This window comes from Mauremys reevesii, linkage group 1, assembly GCF_016161935.1.
Source record: "Mauremys reevesii isolate NIE-2019 linkage group 1, ASM1616193v1, whole genome shotgun sequence".
Classification (NCBI taxonomy): domain Eukaryota; kingdom Metazoa; phylum Chordata; order Testudines; family Geoemydidae; genus Mauremys; species Mauremys reevesii.
In genome coordinates, this window is record NC_052623.1 from 266,055,556 (window position 1) to 266,072,968 (window position 17,413).

General features: G+C 45.0%; 1 protein-coding gene across 9 annotated transcripts in view; it reads right to left on the reverse strand.

Annotated features, from left to right (window-relative positions):
- RBFOX2 (RNA binding fox-1 homolog 2) overlaps positions 1-17,413 on the reverse strand; it is a 251,899-nt gene that overhangs the window by 60,885 nt on the left and 173,601 nt on the right. For all 9 annotated transcript variants that reach the window (XM_039486751.1, XM_039486794.1, XM_039486737.1 and 6 more), the window contains one exon: positions 8,727-8,951. In XM_039486751.1, the coding sequence (XP_039342685.1) occupies positions 8,727-8,951 (225 nt within the window). The remainder of the gene's footprint in view (positions 1-8,726; positions 8,952-17,413) is intronic.

The following is a 17,413-nucleotide window of genomic DNA, read 5'->3' on the forward strand; positions in this document are numbered from 1 at the left end:
TATGCGAGCATCTCTATTCACAAGTTGCAGTGAAGGGGACAGCAGAGCGATATGAGCCCACCACCCACTGGACAGAGGACACCATTTACAATCAGCCATGGTTTACCCACCCCCAAATATCAGACACAGACAACATCCTGACAGATACCATATCTAAAATATACCACTTCCAGATGCTTTCCCCTCCCCTCACCCCGTGACAAAATGCATCTCCAAACACACGCGTGGTGCACCCTAGGGGAAGAATCAATGCAGTCAGCTTGTGATTAAATCACACCATGCTATTTGGCAGTTTTATTTTTATGACTCCATCAGAATCCTCTGCTCCCGGAGGCAAATCTGTCCAAGGAAAAGGACAGAACACATGGCGGCTCATCCATCACCAGTGCAAACAGTGCCTAGAAATTAGTGTTCCAAAACAACCCCCAGAAATCATTAACTCCCCCAGTGCTACTGAGTTTTGAAGAGAATCTCTCTTCAGTCAGGTTTTTTGCATACTCTGGAGTCCCACTAATGCAAATTTCCAAGCTCTGGGCTTCCTGCAACAGATGGTAAAAGTTGCGAGTAGACACATGTCCCACCAGATAGGTATGCACCCTCTGTCCATCCCTCCCAAGCATGACAAGTGTAGACTCTGAAGTGAGGTATGTCAGCACAAGTTTAAGGACTCTGAACAGTTTCTGATGTAATCTGCCAAGGAATAGGTCTGTTGCTTCAATAGGCATGGAAACCAGGAGGCTGTGAACTAGTGGACCAAGGAGAATGTAAACACTGTTAGAGGCAGGAACTCGTGTCTTACTAAGCCTGTACTATGTCACACAGCGGCCTGTTCAAAAATCCCTCACAGCTGTGCCTGCAAATGGCAGCGTGCTGCTGCCATACAAGAGACAATATTTTACAGCATGCTAGCTTTGTACAATGAGATAAGGCTTCGAACAGGCAAGACAAGAGGTCTTCTGTCAAACCTCACCTTGACTACGATAAGACTCCCAAGCTCAGAGCCAGGTAACACCAATGCGGAAGGGTACATTCTTCTACATGAATTCAACAGTTTCCTGCTAATGTCAGATATGTTCCCTCTCTGAAAGCTATAAACTGCACTTGCAAGGGGATGGGTTCAGCGGTCTAATGGTTCTTTCCCATTTCTAATGTCTGTGACTCTAAAGCGAGGTTCAATCTTTCAGCCAGCATGAGACTGGCTTGATACGTTTGTGTATTGCCATATATTCAGCTGCAAATACAAACAGAAGAAATGGCTTCCTAAGGTCTTGTTTTTGGTCATTCCTTGCCTTAATTCATCAGGAGATGAAAGGGAAAGTCCTGGAGCTTGTTTAGAGGCAGCATTTTATGGAGACTGGTGGGAGAAAGTTGCCCTGAGTCACATAATAAAAACCACACACTTCACAAACCAAATCTCTCCTCCTCACACTAACTCTCAGTTACTTCATTCTGGCCTGACAGCAACATCTGAGAGTGGGGAACTGGACTTCTCCCTCCGCAAGTCCGAGATACCTACTACAACCTGTTGTCAGTTCAGCACAGTGGGGTGCAGAATCTCTTCGTGTTCCTTAAATCTCAACTGCCAGCAAGGAGGCAATAATAAGGAGACTTTGCTGTGGCAGAGATTCTGGATTTTAAAATGCTTTTAGTCCCATCCTGCACTCTCACATTAGTCTGTGTAATTTACATTGATGGTAATTAGAGAGAGAAGGTGGTGACCCTTTTTTTTATTCTTCTTCAGGTCTGAGCTTTGTGTAAGCTTGAAAGCTGGTCTCTCTCACCAACAAAAGTTGGTCCAATAAAAAAATATTCCCTCATTTATCTCGTCCCTCTAATATTCTGGGACCACCACAGGTGGTACAACACTGCGTACATTGATGGTAATGTTACCTGGCACTATGCTTATGATCCCTAACTGTTCTGAAGCAGCCAGTTCCACAGATCTGCATGCCCACGTTAGGGTCTCAGTTAAGATTTCAGAGAAGCAGGGGATCTATACTGCTTGAGCCAACAGTGAATATTTATCTGCCTGGGTGTGCAGACATAAGGTGAATAGACAAAGGGAGACTGACAACAGCAAAGAGATCCGCCAGCACAGAGACTATAAATACAAAGTACAGTTTGTTTCTCTCCTTCACTTGCTTTTTCAGATGCAAGTTATGGAAAATTAAAATGTTTGGAAATAGTAGATCCAGAATCTTGTGTAGCCCAAGAACAAGGGTAGACTGCGGGTACAGTTTATTTACAAAACGGGCAGAAAAATGTAAACTATTCATGCCTGTATTCAGAGGGGAACTAGATTGGCTTATGAGCTTTGGGGTTGAGCTATAGCATTTTTTTGAGTCCATTAGTTATAGTTGGGCCCCAGATCAGGAAACTGGTTAGCAGCCCAGCTTATAGAATGACTGAAGGTAGTGACTGAGATTCACTACTACTGGATGGCTATGTGCCTATAGAAATGGAAGGTTGCTAGTTGAGGGGTTGTTTTTTTTTTGGGGGGGGGGGGGAAGAGATGGAGGGGTCTCAGTCTAGTTTCCAATAGGTAAATGTTCACATCACAAAAGCTACCATCATCACAGACACCCTAGGAAGCAGTTTAAATAGAGGTGCAGGTTAAGGACTTAAAGGGCCATGGACACTGAATCCCCCTCACTCCTACAGGTTGTTCCTCCAAGTTAAGGTTGAAGTACTCTGTCATGGGCAGTGGGTGTGGGAACTTGAATTGTCATTGCTCATGCTGTACCTGTTCTGAAGAGAGAGGACTTCCAGTGCCAATCGGCACTTTCAACAGCACTAAATTTCATTTTTAAAACTGGCACACAAGCCAGAGAAGGTGGTGGTGAACAGCTGCCCTGCTTAGACATTAAACAGTGGTTTGTAAGTGTGGAAAACTGAACTAATCTGCTTCATGGTCAGACCATGCTCTCAAGTTCCAAATTTCATATTTAGTTACCCCAAGACAGTGGTTTCCAAACTGTGGACCATGGAGTGGTCCACAGAGAGCTAGTTGGTCACACAGTGATAGCTCCTCCTTCGCCTGTTAAACTGCATTAAGAGACAGCTAAAAGTAAACATTACATACTTCCTTAATATTAAATTTCCTAGGTACACAATTGCTGTAGTTACCATAGGGATTTTACATTATTTGTGGGAGAGGAGATATCCATGGGACAATCGTTCTGTTAAGACATGGTTCATGCTATTAAAAAAAAAATAGTTTGGGAACACCCTGTCCTAGGAAAACCTTGCACATTCAAAAACCTATGTTTAGATGCATATAGTACACCCAGAAATCTGAAAGTCTAGTCCCTATCTCACCAGTCACATTGACTAAGGCAGTGGTCCCCAACGCAGTGCCCGTGGGCGCCATGGCGCCCGCCGGGGCATTTATGTGCGCCCGCCTAGTGACCAGCAGGGGAGAGAAGCTGCGGCCCTGCGCCTGCCGGGGACAGAGAACTCTGGGGCTGCAGGCTGCGGGCGCCGGTGTTCTCTGTCCCTGGCAGGCGTGGGGTTGCGGCTTCTCTCCGGCTTCTCCGGGGCTGCAGGCTGCAGGCGCCAGTGTTCTCTGTCCCCGGCAGGCGCCGGGCGGCGGCTTCTCTCTGGCGCGAAGCCGTGGCCCTTCCCCTGCTGGGGACAGCAAACTCTGGGGCTGCAGGCGCCGGTGTTCTCGGTCCACGGCAGGCATGGGGCCGCGGCTTAAGCCAGAGACGCGGCTTAAGCCAGAGAGACGCCACAGCCCCGCACCTACCGGGGACAGAGAACTCCAGGGCTGCAGGCTTCATTCTATGTTAAAGTAAGAATAATAAATATATTTGGACCAGCAGTTCAACAATGTTTTACTTTTTTAAAATAAATAAGATGAAAACTGTTTATGATATTTAATTTGGAAAAAACTTAATTTTTCTTACAGGTAGATAAAAAAGAGCAAATTCACATGGTAAGGTGAAAGAAATTGCCTAATAATTTAATTAATACCTTTTACATGTAAAATTACCCTTTTTATCTTATGGATTCATATATTATGTAATAGTAAATATGATTTTTTTGTATTATTTAATGTACAAATACAAAATAAGCCTTGAAAAATTGTTGGTGCCCGCCACACTCTTCTGAAAACATGAAAATGCTACTGGCCACAAAAAGGTTGGGGACCACTGGACTAAGGTACATGGATCCCACTGTGAATGTGATTCTTCATTCTCTAATAAAAAAAGCACATCTGTATTCCTTTGGAGGATGTGCTGCATTTACTAAATGTGTTCAAGTGACAGTACGTCAGACTTATTTCAGACACTGCTCTCTGCAGTTATATTTTGTATTGTACCGGTTCATGACATAATGTGAAAGGCAAGCTCTCAACACCTGCCATTTATTAGCTGCATCAGGAACTTTCATATAAAGTAATTTACATACGTCTATGTCTGTACAGCCATACTTCTAGATACAGAGCTACACACACACAGCTTCTTCCCACTATTCAACTGGCTTCTTTCAGCAGTTTTATTCACCTTATAGGGAAATCTTCTTGTTTTCTACTCTCAGGAAAGCCATTTTAGTTCACTAGATGGTCAATCATTCCTCTAAATAAGTCTTTCCACCTTGGACTGTCTCAGATTGAGAGTCCTCAGGCTGTTTTTTGTCTACCTCTGTAATCTGATAAAAACTCAAGAGTCATAGCACTGACAAACTGAGATGCAAGGTATCAGTCAGGGAAACAGACTCTTCCGCTGCAGGTTGTTTTGTTAAGCCAAGTTTGAACTGATGTCCCTGTCAATTTTTGATCCAGCTCTCTCAACTGTGCTTTGGGCACAGTGTGAGAAGAAAGGCCAGATGCTTTGGAAATAGACTCATAACCCCAAGTACCAGGCAGGAAACAGCCCAGCACATGAGGTCTGATCCTCAATAAGTGAGGGGCCAATACCACAAATTAAACTCAAGTATAATATGAGCAATTAATGTGCAAGTTCCTCCATTCACAGTTCCATTTCTGTGCTTCTCAATCCTGATTTATAGCATAAACATTATTCCAGTCCCAGGTTTCTCCTTGGCTGACAACACAATCATGTTAGAATGTGCACTGGTTTTACAATGTAGAGCAGGAGTAGTCAGTAGGGGGACCACGGGCCAAACCTGAACTGCCAGATGCTTTTAAAAGGACCCAAAGTATTTTTATTTACTCCTCCCCCGCTCCCCGGAGTCTGGACCTTGACTATACCCTGACCAAGAAATTTGGACTTTGACAAAAAATAACTGATTGCCCCTGATGTAGAGAAATGGCCAGTATGGAGTGGACCTTGACTCAGTTTATTTCATTTGCAACCAGAGCTGACATTTGAACTCAGACCTCCAGACTGTGTTAATTAACCCACTTTGCCACTGTCAGTCTCCTCACATCAGCCTGTCTGGCTTGTGTGCCAGAGCCTGACTAGCTCATAAGAGAAGAAACTGGATGAACTCATTACACTGTCACACAGGCTTGTTATGTCAGATGTAACCCACCCAAAACCAATTAAAAAATGACACCCTGTCTTCTCAGTTTAACATTTCTGCAATGACCCCAGCCTCTGCCAGGCTGAAAAGCGGGAATTCTAAGCTCTTCCTCCCATCCCCTTTTTGCTAACTGACTGAGTACTGCACCAAATGGACATCAGCACAAACTCTGATCTTAAAAACAGGGAAAGGTCTCTTTTCTCTGGTTAAAGGAATTCCTGAAATGCCCCCGAGAGTCCAGGGGAATCTGCGGGCCTGTTGGGTCTGGGATCTCACTTGCACACATGTGAGGGCAGCTGCTCTTGTTGACTGCTGTAGCAAGAGGAGCGCATTAGAGGCCCTAAGACAACTTTATGAAGTATTAGGTTAGTACAGTCCCCTGGGCCAGAAGACAGGATGAGAAAGAGGGAAAACCTGTGTGTGACAGATGAGTGCACACACGCAACAAACACACACAAGTATGTACATAATAACTAGCATATGTGATGGACAATGCCTGAGAGTTATGGGTGTGTTCGGAAAGGTAGTATCATCTACCTGGTGTGTTGTATTCTAACACCCACCTTTGGCCTGAGTAACTAAGCCTCCTACTTCCGACACAATACAGTGAGCTTTGCTCAGTTCCCACATGACTCCTCAGTGTGTTGAGCAAAGAATAAAGCTAAAAGCAAATACACCCCAAGGCCTATATTCCACAGAATCAAAAGAGCTTCATACACTAGGATTCCACTAGAGGAATAGAAAGGGATAAGTGCAGAAAGATTCAAGGCCCACAGCATGTAAGACATAGGCTGGGAAAGCCCTCAGCAACTTTGTCCACTCCCATTGGATTTCCATGAAAAACACACAGTGGCTTACCACCAGCTGGAATCCTTTCAGGTTAAAAAACTGCCACCACTAATGTGCTCATGTGTTTTCTTGAAGGTGTTTATCTTTACCCCTTCCTGGCCAGCTCCAGTTCTGTGCACTCTACTTTGCAGTGTTCACTTGTGCACCTTTAACTATGTTAAATGGTTAGGGCAGACATGCCTACCGTTCCCAGTAGTTGGTACCGAAGTTACATGCTAGCCAACCTATCATTTAACCTCTCCCAGTTACACTCCCCCCACAGACTCCTGACAACAATTCTCCCTCATGGCAGGCACCCAGCAACACACTCCCTCCCACACGAGCTTCTATTCTCTCCTCATAGACTACTAAGTACCACTGTCTCACCCTGCCAGAGCACATATGCAGACTCCTATTCTCGTTCTTTTGGCTCTCTGGAGCTTGTATTAGTCGATGAAACACAGAGCTCTTCCCCGCAATGCAGTGGAGATGGTTCCTAATATGGAAGAGGAACAGGAGGGTTGGCAGCAGCTTGTGTCCAGGGTCAAGGCTCACATTATTCATTTCCATTTTAAAAAAACATTCTTAATGTCTGGACAAAGACAGGAACAACATAAACGCATGGAAAAAGCAAACAAGCCAGGAAGCACTCTGCACTGCCATGCAGGAGATCTAGGTTGCATTCCCAACGTCCAACTCCATCTTGAGCTGGTAGCGCTTAGTATTGTTTTGCATTGCCAGGCAGGAAACTAAAATTCCAGTTCCTGTGTTGTGTTCAGTGGGTGGGTGGGACATGGGACAGCTCAGTGTCATAAAGGTTACTTATATGGCTCTGCACTTGCCTTGCATCAGCCTTCGGTTCCATTTCCAGTCATGATCTGTCATCGACTAGCAGGGGCGGCTCTAGACAGTAGGCTGCCCCAAGCAGCGCGGTGCGCTGCGCCGCCCTTCCGCGGTCCCGCGGCGGGTCCCCTCTTCCCCCGGCTCCGGTTGAGCTCCCGCCGGTATGCCTGCGTCAGGTCCACCGGAGCCAGGGAGGAGCGGACCTGCCACAGTCATGCCTGCGGGACCTCAACCGGAGCCGCGGGAAGAGGGGATCCGCCGCAGTCATGCCTGCGGCAGGTCCGCTCGTCCCGGGCTCCGGTGGACCTGCCGCAGTCATACCTGCGGCAGGTCCACCGGAGCCAAATGCCGCCCCCTGGGAAAGGGCCGCCCCACGCGCCTGCTTGGCGCGCTGGTGTCTAGAGCCGCCCCTGTCGACTAGGATTGCATTGCCCTGTGGCTTAATAAAGTGTTTGAAGTGAATTGAAAGCATGGTCAACGTACTTTACTGGGCTTATACCCTTTCCTTCTGTACAGTTGAGAGAGACAATCCATTCATCTTGTGAACACCATAGCTCGAAGCATCTCTCAAGGTCAAGACCAGTGCTGTCAACAGTGCAGCCATGGCCCATCACAGAGAGAAGGGTGCTACATGCTGTGCATCCATACACACTTGAGCTGGCACTATATCAGTCCTTCCAATCACTGACACTAAATTCACTCCGTACTTATAGGGAAAAAAAATAATCTCTAGCAGCCAAGCACCTAACTACAAGGAAAATTGAAAGCATTAGCAGATTAAATCCATCCCTTTGCACTGAAAGTTCTCACCATAAGGCTCTTTATTAGAAAGTTAAATCTTAACAAGTGGCTTAAGGGGTGGATAAAGCTTTCCCTGGGATAATCTGCCAGCATGGTGTCCAGTTCCAGGCTATGGGAAGATGAAAATGAACAAGGCGAAAGTCTTTGTTTAGTAAATGGCTGCATAGTAGCCAAGGTCTGCCTAGGTCTGCCCCCCTGCACCCTCCATGCACATGGACATCTTCAAAAAGCCAAAACGTCTCCCCACTCTACCACCTCCCTCAACTGGGATAATTCACCTGTATCTACTAATTCTAATCCTATCTATAATTTCAGCCTTTTAGGGCTTGTTTTCACTCTTTTTTTTTTATTTGATTGCCAGTTAACTCAAAGTAGTTAACACCTTTGTAAAGGCTGGACATCCTTAAATGGCTGTTCTAGGCTACACTTCAGTCACAACGTTTAAGAAAGCCACCACAAACTATTGTTACTCCTTGTTGTAACAGAGGGTATATTTCTCTCTTCACAAACACAAATTTATCAAGTGAGTAAATCTGAGGGGGAAGGAAGGAGCATTGCACTGGGATGTGAAAGCCACGGGGCTTTCATAATTCTCTCACTTTTGGGGTACAAGCAGCCCATCTCTGATACAAGAGCAACATTGCTTATGAGACATTAGGGAAGGAATTGCGCTATCAGGTAATCTAACCTAAAACAGTTTCAGGAAAAGCACTGTATGTATGGCACTGTATTGGTTTTCCCACTCTGCAATTAGCCGTGCATACCGTAAGAGATCCATTCTGCGTGCTGGGCGTATTCGTGCTCTGCTCTCCATGCGCCTGCGTACTTCCGTAGAGTGTCAGATTGTGCTCGCTGGTCTGGCCTGCATAGTCCTGAGTGTGTGGCACCCCATACTCTGTGGGGATCCCATTCTGTGGGGGTGGTGGGAACGGGATTGTGGTGAATGGCTGGACCATTGCATCAGGAGTGGCTGTTGGCTCCTGGTTACCCTGGAGAAGGGGAAAGGAGAAAATGGATTTAATATGCTACAAATGATGGAACAGCAATCCAGTCTAAGAAGAGCAAACAGGTGTCCCATCCAGCCCAGCTAAGTATCCCATTCAGTGTCACTACACTACCACCCAAACAAGTCCTCTATTGTATTTTATACTGAAAGGAACACTCCTCCCCTGAGAGCACAGATTCTCATTTTTTAAGTTTGCTTTGGCAGCTTTGTGGATACTGGGTAGAATGAAGGGGCCATATTTCAGGCTCAGGGCCTACACACCCTTGAAATATCACAGGATGCCCTAACTAAGCCATGTAAGGTGTACCTTCGGGGCCTGACTGGTCTGCATCTCCTCCTCAGGCCCAAATTATAGAATAGAATTCTCTTTCTGACTTTTCCTGAGTGCTCCCAGCATTCCAGTGCGGGTGGCATTGGTCCTAACACCCCTATAAAATGCCAGTGTGCTTGGCTGGCACACCCCACTTCTCCCAGTCCCCTAACTGTTGAAATATTTCTCGTGATAAACTGCATCCTCATGGCACTGGCCCCAAGTACCTCTGCTTAGGGCAGTATTCCTTGCTACTATGCTCTAGTAAAAGAGAGGGCAGAGATCTGTATTCCAGGACAGATCTGTGCAAAACAGATTACCCAGATACCCAATTACTGGAATTCATGTTTCTTGCCTACTCCTCAGAAGACAGACAGGAGCCATGGGGAACTGAGAATTGAGAATACAGGCTTGCAGCACTTGCTCTCTCCCAATCATTAGCATCGCTACCTTCAAACAAGGCGTTAATTATACTCCTCCCTCAGCTCAGGGCATCCCACAGAGATCTCTGTGCTAGGACAATGGGCTTTTTAGCAGCTTTTGGCGCCATTTGATGCCAACTGGTTGTCTATTAAACAGATACTCCACCAGACAAAAGGTATCCCGAAGAGGGTAAAAATCCCACACTGCCATGCCTCCAGAGGGCCCTAGCACTTCAAAAATCATCACTGCAGCCACTCTGCCAGGGCTCATCTACATGCCCTCAGGGAAGGGAGAGAGGCATGGCTGGAAGAATTCAGTCACCTGGTGTAAAGGAAGAACGGCCCATGACATTCCAGCCTCTCTGACCTTAGAAGACTGGACTATTGCTCTGTTTCTATTGCACCCATCACTCCACCAGAGAAATCCAAGGAATAATCTCAGGCTAGGAGGTTGCTCACCACTGTCAATGTACTGTAATCCCGATTTTAAATTCCACCTGCTATTCCAGACATGGGTCCTCCTCCCATAACACCCTGAGGTAGTAGAGCCTATTGTAATATTGGTGTGCTTAAATCAATGGACAAAAGGGAAAACAGTCTTGTTGCTAGATGAGGCAAAGGGATCTCTGTTGGGAAGGGATTCACCAAGGGGTAATTGCTGCAGGAAATTACATAGTAGTCTTTCAGCAGAGAATACAGAGACACTGAAGGGAGCTCCGCTGAAACTGGACAAATCTTTCAATCCATTTATCAAAGTGCCTGCAGCTCCCATTTCAGGGCGAATGAAACAATGATAAATTTAATGCACCTCCAGCCAACACAGGTCATTCAGACATTGGCTGAATCCCAAATTTGTTCTGACACTAGTATATCTGGCCTGTGTCCCCTGCGGGCCACATGATCATGCACGCCTGTAGCTAGGAAGAAGGTGAGGGAAGGGCATTCAACACCATTTAGCAGTGCAGAGCTGCAGCCATGGACCCTAACCACACAGCCAGTTTCACATACTGAAGTCCAGTCCCTACACAAAGCTGCATATAAGTACTGCAGCTTGCAGAAACAGAAGTACTGCAGCTTGCAGAAACAGAACTCAGAAACCTTATCAAAGAAAGAAAAATTAGTGGGCATGGTTCAGCAACTGTCAGCAGCAGTGCAGCCGCACCACACCACTGTTAAATTCATAGACACAGCTCAGACGTTTTTACCACCATGTTATGAAAATGGCTGCACCACTGCGGCAGCTATGGGAATATAGCTACAATTTTTTCCAGTGTACATTCACTCAATGCATCATCTGTGCAATGCACAGTTTCCCCAAAAAGCCCAGAAAAGTGGTAGCCCTACCATGCTTTAATTTCTACCCAATTGCTTCCCTTACCCTGACAAGTTCCCTGTCTTTGAACCTTTAAGTGAATCTAAACTAATACAATAAACAAGTATCAGAGGGGTAAGCCATGTTAGTCTGGATCTGTAAAAGCAGCAAAGAGTCCTGTGGCACCTTATAGACTAACAGACGTATTGGAGCATGAGCTTTCGTGGGTGAATACCCACTTCGTCGTGACATGCATCTGACGAACTGGGTATTCACCCATGAAAGCTCATGCTCCAATACATCTGTTAGTCTATAAGGTGCCACAGGACTCTTTGCTGCTTTTACAATAAACAAGTTTATTTTTTTAAATGCAGACAGGCCTGAAGACTTTATTTTTAAATGAAGATTTTAAAGAAACACCATCAACTTAATTATGCTTCTGTCTAGAACTTTTTACCCCTATCATTGTGAGAGATAACATCTCTGATTATTATAACCAAGAGTTTAGAGAACAATAATTTTAATATTTTTTCAGTTTATTTTCCTTGTCCGTTTGACAGCTCTTTGTCTATAGTTAGTTTCAATATAAGTCAGTTCCTCATGACTGTGTAGGTTTTTCCATTTTTTAAATAGGAACAAAATAGGAAACTGTGATTGTAAAACTATAAAAATTGGCAGGAGGACTCTGGGGAAGGTGCAGTATCTAAAACTACTAACTTATTTATTTTTCACTGGACTAGCTTTCAAGTTGACAGTACCTCTAACACTGAGAACAGAATACTAATTAGAAAGCTTTTAAAAACAAGTTGGACAAACATCCGTTAGGGATGGTCTAGGTTAACTTGGTCCTGCCACTGCGCAGGGGGCCAGACTTGACTTCTCGAGGTCTCTTCCAGCCCCACATTTCTAGGATTCTATGAACAAGACCTATTAGGTCACAGAGTCTATCCTCTTGATAATGCAGGATTGTTCCCTACAGGACATATTCTATTGTTTTATTTAATCTTGTTTTTAAATGACCCAAAAAGACTATCCCGTAAACCTAACAATCTCATTTTCAGAAGTTTCCCTATTAATTTCATTTTATTCTTTTGCTCCTATCTTACATCCACTTGTACCATCCTAAATAATTACGCTCCCACTTTTAGTCACTTAAAAACATTTTAAGGGTGAAAAGACTATGTCCCTTAGTGGATGCTTAGACAACACATATATATTTAGCTCTTAATCTTGACTCATAAATACAACTATGATCATTTTTATTGCTCCTCTCTGAACTTCCCAAATTTTTCAATCAATTTCTGGTGCTGAATACAGTACACCAGATGAAGTTGTCCCAGAGCCATTTAGAGGGGACTATCACCACCCTGTTTTGTGACTTTATGTCTAAGTAATGCAGTTCAAAACCACATAGGCTTGTTTTGCTGCCACGTTGTTACCAATTCATTTTTAATTTGATGTTTCCTACTATCTTTCACCAGTATTCTTACCCAGGTTTCTCCCTCCCACTGAGTATTTGTATTTCAGAATATTTTTCTCCGGATGTATTCACTTGCACATTTCCTCCTAATCTCATTATTCTCTGCCCATATTTCTAATCTTCTTGGATCCCTTTGTATTATTTCTCTGTCCTCACTAGTGCTCGTAATACCTCCTATTACACTATCAGTAAGTGTCATTATTGTCCTGTTATCATCTAGATGTTCAATGAGTTTCACCTCTTAATACTTTTTCCATTATTTGACTACTACTAATTCTTAGCATGTACAGAACACTTTACATCTTCTAAGTACTGCACATAGTACATGAAACACCACCAAGACCTGAAATTATCATTCAAATATAGAAATTGCCAGGATTGGGCTCCTTGTCCTCTCTCCTAAAATGTAAAAACAATTCTAACAGCAGCATTTAAGCAAACTGATTCTCCCACTTCCCAGGTATGAACCACACGAAGAAATGCAAGAGTCCTGACAATCTCAAGCAGGAGGAGAGGTGTGGATGGATGGACTGAAACCCATCCTCTCTACAAACTGTCTCGAGAGTCTTGTCGGCAATAGAGCGTTTCAAACTCTCTCTGCAGACAACAGCAGGAGCCATCACAGACTAGCCGAACAGGGAAGGCTTGTTCACGAATAGCAACAAGCCTTCCAAGTGCAGTGGTAACTTGACAAACAGTAAATAAATGTATACACACCGTTTTCTTTAAACACCGTGTAAGGTACTTTTTAACCTGCAGTTCAGAACAAGAAAGAAATTCTGCTCTCTCCACTAATTCATCCACAACCAGGTAAGGACTCAAACCGACTCCCCTATCAAAGGAGATGAATAGATTCCTGCATCTGATTCATTGGCACAGATCCACTTGTCAGACCTCACTCCCATAAAGATATGGGAAACACCTCCCATTACTCATAAGAAAGCTAAGGCTCTGTTCAGAAACGTAATTGAAACAGTGGTCAGAGCACAAAAGGGATATGGGATTAGTGTAACTAGATGGAGGGGCTCCATTTGCAGCTTTCACCCAGTCCCCTTGGCTTGTAAGGTGTGATCCAGAGTAGTGTCTAGCTCTGCTGAGGCCAAGTAGAACACTAAAGACAGAGACCTCCTCCCAACTTAGATCTTGTATACGCACTTAACCAATTTATCTAAAATTGTTTAAACATTTGATTTAGTTTAATTGATCAAACCTCTTGCGTGGACACTTATACCAGTGTGAGCTGGTACAGCTGATATCAGGAAATTTAGCTAAACCAGTGCAAAAACTGCATATAGATCAGCCTTTATAGAAATGTAATAGCTTATAAAGATGTGGAGCTGGGGACATTCCTTTGAATATTTATTAAACACTTTACTCTTCACTGCAATGTTAATTAGGTAAATTCCTTTGGCAGTCAGTAGGTGGTGATCCAAGATCGTGATACTGAAATGGAGAACGGCTTCTAGAAAAACATGGGCCTGGTCTATACACTTTTTAAACAGGTACAACCATTTCGGTCAGTTGTGTGAATTTTTTTTTTTTAATAGTTATACCAGTAAAACCTGTAGGGTGAATACAGTTACACTGGTATAACAATGCCATACACCAGTACAGTTCATTCCTCTTCCTGTGTGGGAATAACCTATCCTGATCTAAGCACATTTATACCTACCAAACTGCGACTACCCTAGGGAGGTTGTACCACTTTAATTATATCAGTATAATTAAAGCATTACAACTCATGTGTTTAGAGAATCCATAAAAATTGTCATAGTGGATCAGATCAGTTGTCTATCTAATCCAGTACCCTGTGTAAAAGTAGCGGGCATCATATGCTTTAGGAAGGTGCAAGACATTCTGTGAATAACTTGCCCTTGGAGGAAGTTTCCTTCTTCTGTCAGGTTGTGGTTGGTTGACTTACGTCCTGAAGTACTAGGGTTTATATCCCTCATTTAAAAATAACCAACCAAGCAAAACAAAACAAAAAAACAAAAACCATCCATCAAGCAAAAGTCAAGGCACTGTTCTCAATTGTAATGTCTACACTAAACATTGTGGTAACTGATTGCCTGTTAACTTGAGGTAATTAACATGTTTGTAAAGGCTAGTGTGATCCAGGCTATAATTGTTTGTTCTTTACTTCTTTCATGTGGAGAATAGACTAGAAGTAAAGAACAAACATTTATAGCCTGGATAGAGAGAGAGAGTGTGTCTGTGTGTGTTAAGACAAGCCCACGGAGGAAGGCACTGAGCACATGACAGCTTTCCAGCCTACTGATGTTGTCTCCTGAACTGTTTGAATGAATGGAAACATGAGATAGGGACCAAGGAACTGTTGTGCCCTCTCCCTTCAAAGCCCAATGCCAGAACTACTGTCTTACAGGTCAAGTAAAACTGGGTAAAACTAATTCAGAACCTGACCACACAGTTCCTTGGTGAAATAAGCCATTAAGTGTTGACCAGAAGAAGGTCTCCAAGCAGTTTCTTCTTGAAAAGAGACAGGAGCAGGACACTGCCCTGTCAAAGCCTCTTTCCTTTTAGTACGAGGTCAGAAGTAAAATATCATAGCGGAAGAGTCCAGTCATAAAATCAAGACTTTTGAATTTCACCTCTTGTCAAAGAAAAGAAGCCAAAGAAAGCACATCTAGTACTTGTGGCATGAGCCAGCTGAAGAACAGCTACATGACAGCAAGGGAGCCCAGAGACTCTGATATCTGCCACTACAGGGGTGGGAGCTACTCTCCCAGTGTCTTCTGGAAATTAGGGCCTTGTCTGGTGGTAGTCAATAGGGGCCCGCGGTCCACATCCAGACCATGAGAGCCTTTTCAGCAGACCGCAGGGCTCATGGGGGCTCAGGGCTTCAGCCCTGCAGAAGGGTGTTTCAGTCCCAAAGTGCTTCCTGCAGGGCTGACCCTTGGATTCCTGGTGGGGCTGAAGACCCAAGTCCAGGCACGCAAGGACATGGGGCTTCAGCCCCGCCTGAGGCATGTGGGGACTTGGGGCTTCAGCCTAGCAGGAGACGCAGGGGGTGTTCCCAAACATTTCTCCAGCTCTAATCTGCTGCACCTGAATTTAAGCCATGACAGTGGGAGCCTGCCTGGGGCTGACAGCTAAGTAGCCGCTGGAATGCTACCCACCACCCCAATCAAAATCTAAAATGGTACACCTGGGGCACAGCCCCTGCAATTACAATGTCCACAATTCCACCCAAGCTGCTGAAGCTGCATATTTCCTGTCTTGGAAACACCTCTTCTGACTGACTGTTTTTTCTCTTGGGGTATGTCTACACTACGGGATTATTCCAATTTTACAGAAACTGTTTTTTTAAAACAGATTGTATAAAGTCGAGTGCACGCGGCCACAATAAGCACATTAATTCGGCGGTGTGTGTCCATGTACCGAGGCTAGCGTCGATTTCCGGAGCGTTGCACTGTGGGTAGCTATCCCGTAGCTATCCCATAGTTCCCGCAGTCTCCCCCGCCCATTGGAATTCTGGGTTGAGATCCCAATGCATGATGGGGCAAAAACAGTGTCGTGGGTGATTCTGGGTAAATGTCATCACTCAATCCTTCCTCCATGAAAGCAACGGCAGACAATCATTTCGCGCCCTTTTTCACCTGGATTGCCCTGGCAGACGCCATAGCATTGCAATCATGGAGCCTGTTTTGCCTTCTGTCACTGTATGTGTAGTGGATGCTGCTGACAGAGGCGGTACTGCAGTGCTACACAGCTGCATTCATTTGCCTTTGCAAGGTAGCAGAGACGATTACCATCTGCCATTGTAAATTGGCGATGAGATGATGGTTATCAGTCATTTTGCACCGTTTCCATTTGGAAATTGGCGATGACGGTTATCAATCCTTTTGTACTGTCTGCTGCTGTCATGGCTGCTCCTGGCTGGCCTCACTGAGGTCGGCCAGGGGCACATGGACAAAAATGGGAATGACTCCCTGGGTCAGTCCCTTCTTTATGTTTTGTCTAAAAATAGAGTCAGTCCTGCCTAGAATATGGGGCAAGTGTACTAGACAACCAGAGAGCACAGCTGCTCCATGTCAGAGCCCCAGAGATCCCGCAGAAATGATGAGCTGCATGCCATTCTAGGGGTGCCCCTGCAACAACCCCACCCGTTGCTTCCCTCCTCCCCCAACCCTCCTGGGCTACCGTTGCAGTGTCCCCCCATTTGTGTGATGAAGTAATAAAGAATGCAGGAATAAGAAACACTGACTTTTAGTGAGATAAAATGAGAGGGAGGCAGCCTCCCACTGATAGTCCAGGCAGTACAGAATCTTTTCTTTAGACATGAAAGGGGGGGGGGGGGGCTGATGGAGCTCAGCCTTCAGCTGCTATGATGATGGTTACCAAGACTTTTGTACCATCTGCCGGGAATGACCGGCAGTCATTCCTATTTTTACCCAGGCGCCCCAGCCGACTTCACCGAGGCCAGCCAGGAGCACTCATGGGCTGATGATGACAATGGATAGCAGTCATAGTGTACCGTCTGCGACCGGGAAGGGGATGCTGGTGTTCAGCACTGCAGCACCCCGTCTACCAGCAGCATGCAGTAGACATAGGGTGACATTGAAAAAAGGTGAGAAACAATTTTTTCCCCTTTTCTTTCGGTGGGGGGGAAGGGTGTAAATTGACGACATACACCCTGAAACACCTGGGAAAATGTTTTTGACCCTTCAGGCATTTGGAGCCCAGCCAAGAATGCAAATGCTTTCCGGAGACTGCGGGGACTGTGGGATAGCTGGAGTCCTCAGTACCCCCTCCCTCTCTCCATGAGTGTCCATTTGATTCTTTGGCTTTCCATTACGCTTCTCATGCAGCACTGTGCTGAGTCCCTGCTGTGGCCTCTGTCTATCATAGCCTGGAGATTTTTTCAAATGCTTTGTCATTTCGTCTTCTGTAACGGAGCTTT